Here is a 14066-nt window from a genome sequence, read left to right as displayed (position 1 = left end):
ATTTACGAGAAACGTTCTATTAATTCCAATTTTGAGCATTAAAAAAAAAGTTAGATATCTGAAGTCATCGAAACCCGTAGATTCCGAATTATTATGTTTTAGACTGTTAACTATGAAATTAAAAAAAAATATACTTCTAAATTTTAATCCTAAAGCTTAACAAAGGACCCTTGAGTGTCGGCTACTCTATTGAGATAGCCTCTCTGCTTGTTATTTATGATCGTATTGTTATTTCAATTTCGGAAAGGATATTTTAAAGCCTTCAGGCCATTTAAACGAGCTTCCTGGACCTTTAAAAATATCTACCTGAGTGCCTGCGGAGAATTTCTCTGAGCTTCTTTAGCCTAAAGAATTTTTAGTATATACTCAAAGATTCTTTTCGGTAGGATGTAGCATGCCAGTGGGACAAGGTACTGCTTAACGATTTTTAACTCAAGATAAAGAAGTGTTTGTACAGTAACACTTAAGACTTCTTTTGGAAGGTGAAGTACGAAGACTGAAGAAAATAATGATTTAAGTAATTTATATATTTTTGTAAAGAATGAAAAATTGTAAATATTACAAAAAATGTAAACTTTTAGAATAAACACACGAACTTCGTTGTAAATCTATAGGAAATTCAGACAAAATCAGTAAAATATTAAATAGTTAAAATCGGATGAAAGAATTGTGTATTGTGGGAATGGGAAAAATGGTTTACAATTTATAGTTATGCTTTTTATAAGTAACTTAAATAACAGTATATTTGCATATCTGTATTCTATATTTTAAGATTTTGTTTTTGTAAGAGAGGAATGAAGTGGAAATAAAATGTGATACTATTTTTCACACGATATCATTTTTATTTTTCAATTTTGTCAAAATTAAACTTACAAAATGTCGAAGCAAAAGTTTAATCATATATAAAATAGTAAGAACTTTGTAAATTTCCTGTAAAAACTAACCTTCATATTCAATGCAATTATTTCTTTAATTTCTAAATGGTTAGCATTATGTTTTGGTTTTATTCTTTTACTCTTATGCAAACTTAAATCTATACAAACGCTTTTCACATAAATGTAAGTCTAAAGTTTTACACTGTAGGGATTTTGTAAGTTTATTGTAAAAACTAACCTTAATATTAGATAAGATTATTGACTTACTAGTATTAATTGCTTTTTAATCTCTAAGCATTAATTTTTGGCTGCTTTCTTTTGCTTTTTACATAAACGTACAAGAAAATGTTTCAAACATGAAAAGTTCTTTTTTCAATCACATATTGACTCATAAATCACTTTAAAATAGAAACGATGTTAATAATATGAAATGTATTAACTTCTTATCTGTTAATTGTGACTAATAAGATCATTTTAATAAATTATCTTCAAGAAACTTAGCTATTCTGCAAACTTTAGAGCTATATAAACTCTTTTCACATATATAAACGTAAAGCAAAATGTTTCCAGCACGAATACTTTTCTTAAATTTCTCTCTAAAGGATTAAAGTTTTTTCTAGTATCTCTATCGTCAGCCTGGAAACGCGGAGCCCCCGCGCGTGATTCAATTTTCTGTAAGTAACCGCTAAACTGAGAAGAAACATTTCGATGGGGTCATTTTTTTCTATCTTGTGCGACATAATTTTCTCCAAGACCACCATTAGTTTTAAATTCAACATACTGTATTTCCTGCTCTTTCCTGGTTCTGCGTTAGATGAACTGGCTGGTGAGGCAGAAGAAAACATTGTCGCTCTGAAAATAAATAACTTCAATTTTTTTTGGACGATATACAATAACATTATTTGTATGGCTTCATATTTCCTTCAATGTATCAAAAATATTACACATTTTCGTACAAATTTTACAATTGTAGTATTCTGTGTCAGCATCAAACCTTATTTATATACAAATTTACGCTGGAGATCGTGAACTACATGGCCTGGGATTTTGTAAAGTAGGATTCTGATTTTTGGTTTCTAGGTTAAAATTCACTGTAGAAGGTCACAGAATAATCGCAAGTTTTTTTTGCAACGGTAAAAAGTTGAAAAAATAAATCAAAATATGACCACTTCTGAGGAATAAAAAATATCTCTATGAGGTACGTTACCGGTACAATTAGAAGGAATTAAATGTATTGAAAACACGTTCTCTTTGGGAGAATAGAAAACTGTGTGGTGGTCGCTATGGAAATAGACGTGTATAAGTTTAGGAGGTATCTTATTCTTATTGTGGCATTTAAGGCAGATAGAAAAATCGCGCATTTAAAATAATAGAATAATCTTCACTTTGCGCTGAAATCTGCAAAAATGAATTTTTCTCTATTTTACGGTTATTACCGAGCACACCTACAGGACGGCACCCTTATTGAAAAGGCAATTTATAGCTTTTATAAGCATTAAATAATAAATTTTGTTAATTTATAAATTAAACATTTTGTGCCCCCACTGGGTACTCATGTTGCGCGCATGTACGCGCCGCAAAATTTCGCCACAGGGTGATTGTAAACATGCTTGCATTGTGCCACACCTTGTGCACGCACTTCAGTTACAATCACAAAATGTGAGCGAACATGGTGAATTTTGGCATGCATGTCATATGCGCATCGACGTGTGCGTAACATGGGTATTGATCTCTAAATTTGTCCATTTCTTATTTGCCTCCTGTGTTGAATAATCTAAAAACAAAGTATTGTATAATAATAAATCATAACATCATGAATTTAGTACATTATAAACCGTTAAAAAGATATAACTGAAAAGTCAATATTTTCTTCTACTACATTATTGAATTATAAATTTTTTGTAATGAGCTGACCTGGTGATACTGTCTTCACTACATCCATCCATAAACTCTCTTTAGTGTTAAAAGACACTTTGTAACTCCATTTTTTATCATGCAAGGCTGGTCTTTTTTTAACTTAATTAATTAGACTGATTTCTTCGGCCAGCTTTCACTTCTTCGAGGAAAGTGCAGCTATGAAAAAATTATTATACAGTCGGTTAAATAAGAGCGTGGTCACGGTTACTAGCGATCGGTAAATGCGAAAGCTGTAATTTTTTTCATATATAGGTCAGTATAGTCCTTCATGCTTTATGAAAGAAAATCAGCTGACTGTTCTTTTTAATACGAACCGAGAATTTTTCCAAAATGAGTTCCGCATACTCTTCGCGCTTCGAAGCAGTTTTTTTGTGCTTGCACCCTAAAGGTCCCAAAATGACCCAATCGACTGCTGCGAAATATATGCAAAAGTCGAAACAGTTTGTGAGTAAGTGAACTTTCCAAATCGCGGCTCTGTCGTAAGTATGCCTCGAAGATTCCAAGCCATTATTGACGCTGAAGGTGATTGGACCTGCTATTAATGTATTAGCATGAAAGTTTTTGATCAAATAAAACAATATTTGAAAGAATTTTCGTATTGAGACTTTTCATTTTCTCACAACAGTGACCACGCTCTTATTTAACCGACTCTGTTTATAAATATAAGTAGTAACTCTTTTTGTGATATAAGTTATAGCCAAAGTGTAATTTATATTCACCAATGATCACAACACCATCATCGAGAATATAAACAGCATGTTTCATCTCATCATAACTAGCAAAACAAGAGTGGCTGAACAAATCTTTCATCTGCACTTCAGGAATTATCCACTCACAATTCCAGCACTTTTTCTGCAACCAATGCATGTCTCACCCATGTAACTCATAAACTTTTATAACACATCATTACAACGTTACAACGTAATTTTTATTAATAATATAATGAACAGCGACTGTTCATCATATTCATCAAAACATGAATGGCCCCAAATACAAGTTATGTCTCTCATCAAATAGCCGCAGTAACCACATTTACATATTTTTCTTTTTAGACTATAAATGATAAGAAAAAATACTTTATACAATTTTCAATTTATCATACACATAAGTCTTTATTAGTTTAATAATTACTTAAAAATATTTTTCAATGTTTTACAAACAGAGCATTAACCTCACTTTTATTTTCCACAGCATGTCAATGTATACAATTTGTACATCTCCATGTGAATATAAAATCATTAACTTACCACAATGGTTTCTTCTGACTTTGACATTCTTACAAATTTATTCTTCTTATTAATTGTTTAAAAAATGTAATACAAATGAAATTTAATTTAACCTCTTTGAAAATCGAACGTAAACACACAATGAACGAGCGGAAAGTGGAACGGCGCCATTCAAAAATAATTAAGGTCGATACACAAACTCCGCAATTATTGTCACTAGTTGGAACTAGCTAGTGATCTGACGCATTGCCCACAAACGCAACGCATTCTGCATCCATGGGGCGGCACCCTGAGCACCGTCGCGAACACAGAGCGCACTCTGAAGGTGTAGTCCCATGAGGGAAGAAAAAGTCGCTGTACAGCAGAAATTAATGAGAGTGAAAGAGACAGAAAGATCTACTTGTCTCTTTCACTCTGATGAGTTTCTGCTTAACGCCGACGTTTTTGAGCACATTGAGCGAATTATCGGAAACAACTATGGTGTCAACGCAGAATAAGAAGAAAAAGATGATATGAACTACCTAGGAGTATTCACGGACCTTGATTTGGACAAGAAAAGAAACCTTTGCAAAGAACGAATTAAGACAACAAAGTGCTCTTAGCAAAATAGGTTTTGAATCTTTTTTCTAAATAGTTGAAACAAATGTCTCACATTCAGTATATGGATGAACTGGTTAAGGAGTATTTGCTTTTTAGAGGTTTCAGTCAAGCACTTAAAGCTTTCGAGAACGACCTGAAAGCAGAAAAAGAGAAAGGTTTTAGGGTAAGAACTACAGTGTAAAAAAAATTTCTGGTAATTTTACCACTTTTAGAGTAGGTCTGATTATTACCTACTCTCAAAGTAACGTTCTCACTGAGAATTTTCATCTGATACAGGAATTATTGGGTGTCTCAAAGTTATTAGAGCAATTTTAATGAAAAAGAGCAGTAAATATCAGTTCATTTTAATTAGAAATATTATACTGAGGTCTAAATTTAGTTATGTATCAGAAGATTTCTTGTTAAAGTTGAATTCAAATTTCTTCCCAATAGTTCCAAATTGGTAGCATTGTCACAGCTACCCAACAGGCGTATAACGAATATTCACTTTCAGTATAGAATTTTGATTGGGTTACAGTCAGGTACGTAACTAACATTGCGGCCAGTTTTTTTAAATATTAGATAAAAAAATTCCTCGAAAATGGTCTTCCCCCACTTTTTTCATTCTGAATTTATTCAATAATAACAAGTTCTTGATATTTTTTCACATTAAAGGGTCATACGAGAGAAGCCGCTATTCTAAAGTTTTACCGAATCTTTAATTGAATATAAATGAATCAATTTGAAGAGGCAAAGATTTAAAATTATCGTTACTTTTGTTACTATGATGTTTCAAATATGGGTCTGTTACGATATATCGTAATGATAATATTTAACGAGAAATTGGAAATGGGTATTGATTTGACCAACATTATTCGTCTTACTAATCATAGGGGTGCCTTCCCGCCCACACGAAACAATTAAAGATTCTAAAGATTCTAATAGTTTGTTGCAGAAAAATACTGTTTTTCCAGCAAAATAACAATAGACGCCTCTATTCTGCAATTGCACCTCCCTTTCAAATAAGGAACACAGCAGAAAACAGTTTTTTAAATAAAAAAATTCTTGTTTAATATTTTGTATGAATTTTGCAACAAAAATTTCCATAATTTTTAGCGTTCTGAAACACGCTCTTTTACACATAATTTTAATTTTACCATTTTTTCATTACTCTCCGCAATTTGAAACTTTACAATTACTTGTACTTATACTGCGTTCAGAGCTGTACAAGTACGCCATGTTATCAATTATTAAATTTAAAGACGTGAGATTACTTTAGAAAAAAGAATTTTTTACATTTTCTGTACTTTTACCAGCGTCAACAAATTCAACACTCTGAAAGTAGGTCCTTTTGTTACCTACTCTGAAAGTCACAGTTTCACACGCAGAAACTGTACTTCTACAACTATTTGCTATATTGTCAGTCTAAAAGTACTAAAGTTACAAGATTGGTTGGAACTTCTAGCATGCAAGTGGTATTCACCTGTAATCAAAGTAGTAAAGTTGCATTAATTTTTTGTTCGCAATTTTAACATTCTAAGTAGTACAATTTTTTTATTTTTTACAGTGTATATCTACACTGTAAAAAAAAATGTCAGGTAATTTTTCCAATCTCAGAGTAGGTCCGATTATTACCTACTCCCAAAGTAACGCTTTCACTGACAATAACGAACATCCACTTTCAGTATGGAATTTAACTTTTAGGTTGTGTAAGTTTCCAGATAGATTCTGTAAAATTACAAACGCATTATGAATTTTTGGTGATGGTATTCTAACCAAAAACATTCGTGTTTTTATTCAACATGGTAACTTTAGCATCTACATGAGAAATGTGAATAATAGTAATTTCACTAGAAATTGTAAATTTCCTATTCAAATCAGGAATAAAGCAGAAAGAATTTTTACATTCTCATCAGAGAAGGTATTAGGTTTATGTAAAATATGACTCCCCCCCCCCAATTTTTGTCAAATGTCCACGTTTTGAGACCCCCTGAATCCGAAAAACAGGTTTTTACGAATTGGTCTGTCTGTATGTATGTCTGTCTGTATGTCTGTGAACACGATTACTTTTGAAAAAATTAATCTGTTAGATTGGCCTTTGGTACACTTGTTTAGTGTCCTAAACTAAAGGTCAAGTTCGTTAGTCAGCCATTTTGTATGAAAATTCAAAAAGTGGGCACATTTTGAATCTTTTTGAGACCACTCTTTTCAAAATTCAAAAAATTTCTATATGGTTATTCATAGTATTCAAGCATTTTCAAAATCCAAAAAAAAAAACTAAAATGAACATTTTAAGACAAACAATGCATGATATGAAAAAAAGTCATGAGAAGAAAAACTTTGATTTTTGAAAGCCCTACAGGACTATGATAACAACTTTTTTAATTTGGTTGAAAAGTGGAACATTCCAAATTTAATCGTACCAAAAATAATGAAAAATAAAAACAAAATTTTTTTGGACAAACTATGTAAGATACGAAAAAAATGAAAAAGCTCAAATTGCGCGCCCTGGAAAGAACTACCAATTTATAATGAATCACTTTTCGATATAAGCTACGAAAAAAAATGAGACAAAACTTGAACTTATGGTATGAACTTAAATTACCAGACAACAGTTCGCCTAAAAAGATCTATAAAATGATTATTAATCATTTTTCGATAGGACGAGTAGATTTTCTTTTAATCGTAAAACATAAGATTAGAAATTAAAAAATTAACTTTTTGGAAAAAGCACAGAAAAGACGAAAGAGGACATAGGCTCCTATATAAGACCCTATATAGGTTCCTGTATTAGACCCTATGCAAATGCGCAGTAGTTTTTATTTAATCGTAAAAAAACAATATTAAAATTTTTTAAAATGATATAAACAAGGAAATAAGAATTACTATGATTCAATTTTTATGCATATCATGAATTGTAATGATGCACATTTATTGAAATGATACATGTTTCAGAGCAGCTTAGAATACAATTTAAAGCAAAATAAGAAACAAATATAAAAATAATCATGATAAATACAATTTGTTTTTTATTTTGCAATTTTTTAATAAGTAATCCCTGGCAGAGTTACATAAAACATGTATTGTAATTGATATAAAAGTGTTGTGTATAATGTAGAGAAATTGACATGTTGGACAAAATCGAGTGCGAAGCACGAGATACGTGATGAGAATGTGTTCGTTAAAGCCAAAAGAGCTTTAACAAAAGAGTCAAAATCACAAAATTACCGTTGTCAATCCGTTCACCTTTGTCGCGTGCCATAGGTGCGGTCAAACTCTCGAGCTAAGCTTTTTTAACGAAAGAGAATTCACAATCACAACATTACAGGAGTGAATGTTTTGAGTCTTAATTTTAAAATGTTTGCACGCTCAAACTTGCGAGCCGCGCGCGCAGCGTGCAATGGAAATGTGCCCGCACAGCGGCCAGATTTTTGTATACAAAAAATGTTGGTTTAATATTTAAAATAATTTTTCCCATAATTTATACCTTTTTGAAACACGCTCTTTTATACATCATTTTAATTTTACCATTTTTTCATTATTCTCCGCAACTTTGAAACTTTACGATTACTTGTATTTATACTACGTTCAGAGCTGTGCAAGTAAGCGCGTTATCCATTATCGAATTTAAGGACGTGAGATCACGTAGGAAAAAGGAATGATTAACAGTTTCTATACTTTTACCAGCGTCAACAAATTCAACACTCTTGAATAAGGTCCATTTATTACCTACTCTGCAAGTCTCAGATTTACAAGCAGAAGCTGTACTTCTACAATGCCTTGCTATATTGTCAGTCTAAATGTGGTTAAGTTACAAGATTCGTTGGAACTTCCAGCATGAAAGTGGTATTCAGCCTATAATCGGAGTAGTAAAAATGCACTAATTTTTTGTTGGTAATTTTACCATTCTAAGTAGTACAATTTTTAAAATTTTTTACATTTTTATGTTTAATATTAGTAAGTGTTACAATGTTCTGAGCGCTTATTTCGAAAAAATGAGTTTACGCTGTAATGGGCCCTGTACTAGTACGAAAAGTAGGTGACCCTAATAGCACGGAACCTTATTATCAATAAATATCACGTGCACCATAAGAGTTAGGTAAAAATCGATGTATCTTTATAATATGGATGCATTATAGTGCATCATATTATAGTACTGAACAATGACATCTATTTTTACTTATCTCTTACGGCCTATGAAATATTTATTGTTAAATATAATAACAATGAAAAGGCCCCTACAGGTCCCAGTGGGACGTTCCTGGAATGTTCCAAAGACGCAGACACTTTACGCGGTCCTGGGACGTGGTTGGAACATTCCAGCGGAACGTCTCCAAAGTGTTCACGGAAAAGTTCATGCACTTTCCTAGAACGTTCTGTGCTATTAGGGGATATTTGTCACTGAAAGTGGTCAGTAATTCTCAAAGGAGAGTTAGATCGTGGTTCCGACTTAAAGAAAAATAAATGTTTGCTTTCAGCTCCTCATTTATTCAATTTAATTCGCAAGATGAGAAATAACGTGAGGGGCATAAAGGATCCGTTGCAACTGTTTATTTATTTATTTTTCGAATTGGCCTGGACAACGCATTCGGCCGTAGTCAAAATGCCTAATAGAAGACCATATAGAAATCTAAAAGGTTCGCCTTCTATGAGGTCTTACTACGTTTGAAATTGGAATTTGTGCTCCCTTTCTATATGGTTTTCATTTCGGTTTCTAGAAACTTTCGAAATGGATATGATTAGGATCTGATTTGTTGTGTAGCAGTACTCGTTATGAATTACCTATCGATTCCTACGTGGAACCTAGTCGTTTTCTATGTGTCCTAAGCGGATCTTAATTGGTTTTTCTATTCAGTTTCTAACTGATGTTTATCTGGTTCGTTGTGACTTGCAAAGTGGCTTCGAGTAACATATGTGACGTGCGCCAAAGAAAGGGGGCTTACTATAAAAAAATCGAAATCGAGTTTTTTACACCTTTCGATAGTTTCTGAATTGCTCTTTTTAATAAAACCATTGAAAAAATCTTCCGATCGTTATTATAGGTAATAATTGAGTTTTTGGGTACCCGAGAAATCGGGCTTTCGCTGAAGAGCTCTAGATACTGTGAAGTACCTTCCACCACTCACCAATGAATCATCGCGGCTCATCTATACCTCGACCGTGACCCACGCTTTCGAACTATCTCTTTCCGTGGGAATGGAGTGGTAAGCGGAGAGGGAAGATTTCGTGAGTCCTCTCTCTCCTAGAAGTCGCGTCTGTCAGGTCGACTTCGACCGTTCGCCCTGAAAAATCTCACATTTCAGAGTAAGCCCCCGTTCTTTGGCGCACGTCACATATGATGTGTTGTCATTTGGTACTCGCAAAGCATTGTCTATCGGTCCTAAGTGCCACCTCAACAGAATTTCTATTTGATTTCCAATTCCAATCTATTTGGCGCGTATGGATTCTAACGTGGATTAGATTAGGATCTAATGTGTTTGTGTATTTGGTTCTCGCAATGCATACATATAGAGTCCTAAGCGGTACCGAAAGGGATTTTCTATTTGTTTTCCAATAGCACATTCGTTTATCTTGCACTGGAGTACTTAGAGAGCACTCCGATTACTCCCTCTTACTTCTTCCTTCTCACTCTGACCTGCTTCGGTGCAGATCGGAGTGCACCAGTGTAGGATAACCGAATATGTTATACAGTCGAACCTCGGACACTGTAGCTTTAGACCTGTCACACCTCATACACTGTAAAAATCAGGTGATTCGCCCAGTGCCGTCGCATCCTCGAAGCCTCTTCTCTGAGATATGTAGTACATATGTACTTAGTTTTGCACAATAATTTGAGTGAAAAGTGCAATTCAAACTTTTCCTAATTGAAATTTCATATTTCAATTTTACCGAGCTTTGAAATGTCTGAAGTCGCTTACACTAGCTCAGGGCTCTCCAAAGGGTGATCCTGGTGTCTACTAGCGATCCCAGGCCAGTAGGTCGGATCTACTCGGGTCTGACCCAGAACTGTGAAAATACTTTACCTGATTTGAGCCCTTTAGAACTCTTAAACTCGAGACCCTCCATTACATTGGAAACTTCACGCTAAAATTGGAATCTTCACGGTAAAATTGAGAATTACGAAATAAAATAATCAATGTTTAGTTTTTGTTACTATAATAATATTAAATGAAATAATTAATGCAATTTTAATGTTTTATACTCACAATTCAATTTAACTAAAAATCAATTTGTTTATGAATAATTAAAAATTTTATTTTTAAATTAAGATTCAAGTTTATCAAAAATATATCTCCATTTTATAATTATTATAATTACATAAATAAATTATACCCAATAAAATAAAGTAATTTAAAACAATAGTCCTGATATTAAAAACAATCCATTTTTAAATCTATAATAACCATTTTTTGAATATTAAGAGTTTATAAAAATTGTTAAATGGACCTAGATATTTTATAACATAAAATATAGTAGATAAACAAAAAATAAATAAATTACTTGTAAAACTCCTCGGAAAAGATACTAGACAGAGATTATGTATAACTTAAAATCTTTAAAACTAATAAATTTGAAATACTCGGCCATTCCAAAGTAACGGATGGGACATTTACACGCATAAAAACTTGAAAAATCCTTATTTAAAACAACTATATCTTATTTGAGCTACGCTATCTGTACAAAGATGCATGAACTTGTAATTTTCCAGATTCTAAAATACTATTAAAGTGGATAATTTTTATGTTATAAAACGAAAAAGAGGTTAATGGATGGGACTCGTACGGGACTCACTTCCAGACTTACTTTCCCTTTCAATCAAAACTCTGCGAATTGAGAATAGTTATAACACCAATTTTGTTTGTAATGGATTTGTCTGTTGAAGTTTTCTTTTTATATATGTCAAGTTCGAAAATATGTGAATTAGAATTTTGGATAAATTCTTCTTATTGGTAACGGATGGGACATGTACGACCAGGAAGTTAGTTTGGAGGCTTTACAGATAATATATCTTCAATATGAACTACGAATTGAAAGGAGTAGGATTTAAATAAGTTATCAAATTTTTAAATCAATGGAAAAATAAATTTTATTGCCAAAAACTCATGGTTAAAACGTTTATTCTACGTACATTCTTATCAACATCTATATCTATAAAATTAATACTAATATCCTACTATTTTTGTGTTTAATCTTCAAAATCACTTTCGGAGTACACATCGCTGTATTTTAAACGTATATGGTATGTGTTGTAAGGTGCTGAAAATACACTTCGGGTCCGCAAGGGAAATTGTGAGTTCATGCAGCGTAGACTTCAAAGTTTGCCCAACAACAATAAGATAATTGTCAAATTTTTTTAAATAATGGAATGCGCTTAAGCCTAAGATAGTCTTGCATTCTTTGAGTGTCACTTGCACTTTTAAAACATTATTCCACTTCGCATCAATGAATTTTTGATTCTCTAAGGTATCTTCAGTCGATCGTTTTTACAACATTTCTTCGCAACAAGATAATGATCTTTGGCGGATTTGGCCAACCGCTCTTTTTTAGGAACTGACGCCATTATCTGTAAAAAAGTTCGAAAATTATATTTTAAGTTTCAGTGACATAGTCTAGTCAGAAAATGATATGATAAAATGCTTACATTAATATAGATCACAGTATCATAAATGTGTTTATAACTTACCAAAATATGGATGGAATAAGGTCAGAACAACGAACAATAATAATTTCACATCTTCACGGTGCTCAAAAAGAAACTAGATAGTTTAACAGATTTATGGCATTCGTAAACTTAAGATGTACACTTATATAGGTTTCAATCCCTTTGCAAATAGATTAAATTATTAGGAATAGCGTATTTAATTTACTACGCATGATGTTCCTTGAATTCTGTAAGTAGAATCTGACCGAATTATACTAGTTAGGAATATCCCTGTCATTCAAGTTCTTAAACATTTATAAAACACTTTAACTACAAAAGGGTTGAATTTCAAAATTCTTTAGCTTCTCTTCTGCAGAATTCACAATGAAAATTTAGAATTTCTTAATCGCCGTCATTAGGGTAATGGTCAGACGAAAGGCTTTGAAATGCCAAATGTCCAATCCGTTATCACCCTCCTATGTCCCATCCGTTATCACCCTCCTACGTCCCATCCGTTACCACTTTTCTCATATTCTCCAAGTATTATAAACATTTTTAAATTAATTATAATGAATATTATCTCAAACTAACTTTAGATCTCAAATTTTTTATCTTTTAGTACATACTAAAGAAAAGAAAAGAAACTTTTATATCATTTTGGTAACGGATGGGACCACTCATACCGAATCTTAGAATTTCATAAAAAAGGAATTGTAAACCAAACAATTTTTCTGTATTCTATATGAACAAGCAGACAAATAATTGTATGTTTCATTGAATATTTTACATTAATAATCCAGTACTTTTACTAGTTAAGACAAGTCCACAAAAATACCATAACAATCATAGGTACTTTGGCTCACTTGATGCCCTGAACAAACATTGCTGAAAAATAACCTAAAAACAAATATTTTGACAAAATTTTTTCTGTTCTACAAGTAATGGAATATATATTATATATCCGAATTGTTAAATATTGCTATTTTTAACATTTTTATTTTAACAGTTTGGGTTATCTTTTTTTGGAAGTTTTGCCGTAACGCGACGATCGTGTTGGCACAATACGATACGAGTTTTGGGAGAATAATTCTTAAAGTGTTACGGAAAAGCGATGGGATTTTTTATTGCATATTCGGATTCTTTGGTTACAAATGCGTATAATTTATCTAAACAGTTTTATCGTTTCACTATAGTTGAAGCTGTAATTGATGAAATTCAATTTTTCTTCATTTTACTGTTACTGAGAATGCACGCTTACGATTCTGCAATACATTAACCGTAAAAAATACACCATTTTCATTGTGACATGACTGACCACGGAAAAAATAATTTTTCAAATCGCTACAGAATCGTCAAACGAGTGCAATAAAAACTCGTAAATAAAAAAATACATCGCGAAGAACATAGGTAGAACCTCCTTCTTTTTGAAGTCGGTTAAAAATAAGGGGAATAGAGCTTCGGATCTCTTTGGTAATTATTATGTTAAAAAACATGTTAAAACGTATGTCCGTTCTTGAGAAGTAATTATTAAGTAATACGTTTACATTAAAAGTGTTTCCTGAATATTCCTAAATTTGAGCTTTGGCATTATTGTAGATTGAGGTCAGCGGAGGTTATCGAAAAATTACGAAAGTGTTTGCTTTTTTATTCCCTTAAATACAGTAAATTATAACAAATACATTTAAGACATTTTAAGACATTTTAGTTAGGTCAAAGATTATTCCGAATACTACCAGGTGTATACATATGAAACCGGTATTGCCATTTAGCGGCCAGTAGGCACACTTGTAGGCACTGTCGGAACTTACCATTTGTGCTAATTGGCGT

General features: G+C 32.4%; 2 protein-coding genes across 10 annotated transcripts in view; one reads left to right on the top strand and one right to left on the bottom strand.

Moving 5' to 3' along the window:
• Positions 1-844: 844 nt before the first annotated feature.
• Positions 845-4164, bottom strand: LOC117174492. Of its 5 annotated transcripts, XM_033363653.1 has the most exons (6): positions 4040-4164; positions 3512-3644; positions 3107-3327; positions 2790-2948; positions 2502-2649; positions 845-1727 (listed from the first exon to the last, which is right to left on the bottom strand). In XM_033363653.1, the coding sequence occupies exons 1-4, from the start codon at positions 4064-4066 to the stop codon at positions 2901-2903; spliced, it is 429 nt and encodes a 142-aa protein (XP_033219544.1). In that variant the 5' UTR covers positions 4067-4164; the 3' UTR covers positions 845-1727; positions 2502-2649; positions 2790-2900. The 5 variants fall into 5 exon arrangements, 3 of the variants coding, with proteins under 3 accessions (XP_033219544.1, XP_033219543.1, XP_033219545.1); XM_033363652.1 differs by lacking the exon at positions 2502-2649; XM_033363654.1 differs by lacking the exon at positions 845-1727 and having other exon boundaries at positions 2211-2649; positions 3107-3324.
• A 407-nt stretch (positions 4165-4571) lies between these two features.
• The window catches only part of LOC117174717 (WD repeat-containing protein 91), a 382815-nt gene continuing 373320 nt past the window's right edge, over positions 4572-14066 (top strand). For 2 of the 5 annotated variants that reach the window (XR_004467341.1, XM_033364029.1), the window contains exon 1: positions 4572-4781. Coding sequence is in view for 1 of the 5 variants with exons in the window: in XM_033364029.1 (XP_033219920.1) it covers positions 4662-4781 (120 nt within the window). In the remaining 4 variants the exon portion in view is untranslated. Of the gene's footprint in view, positions 4782-4914; positions 5140-14066 lie in introns of those variants that run through there. The other 3 variants (XR_004467344.1, XR_004467342.1, XR_004467343.1) reach the window with 3 other exon arrangements.

The sequence above is a fragment of the Belonocnema kinseyi genome, chromosome 6, assembly GCF_010883055.1.
Source record: "Belonocnema kinseyi isolate 2016_QV_RU_SX_M_011 chromosome 6, B_treatae_v1, whole genome shotgun sequence".
Classification (NCBI taxonomy): domain Eukaryota; kingdom Metazoa; phylum Arthropoda; class Insecta; order Hymenoptera; family Cynipidae; genus Belonocnema; species Belonocnema kinseyi.
Note: the sequence above shows the minus strand (reverse complement) of the source record. Positions and strands in the feature narration are given on the sequence as shown.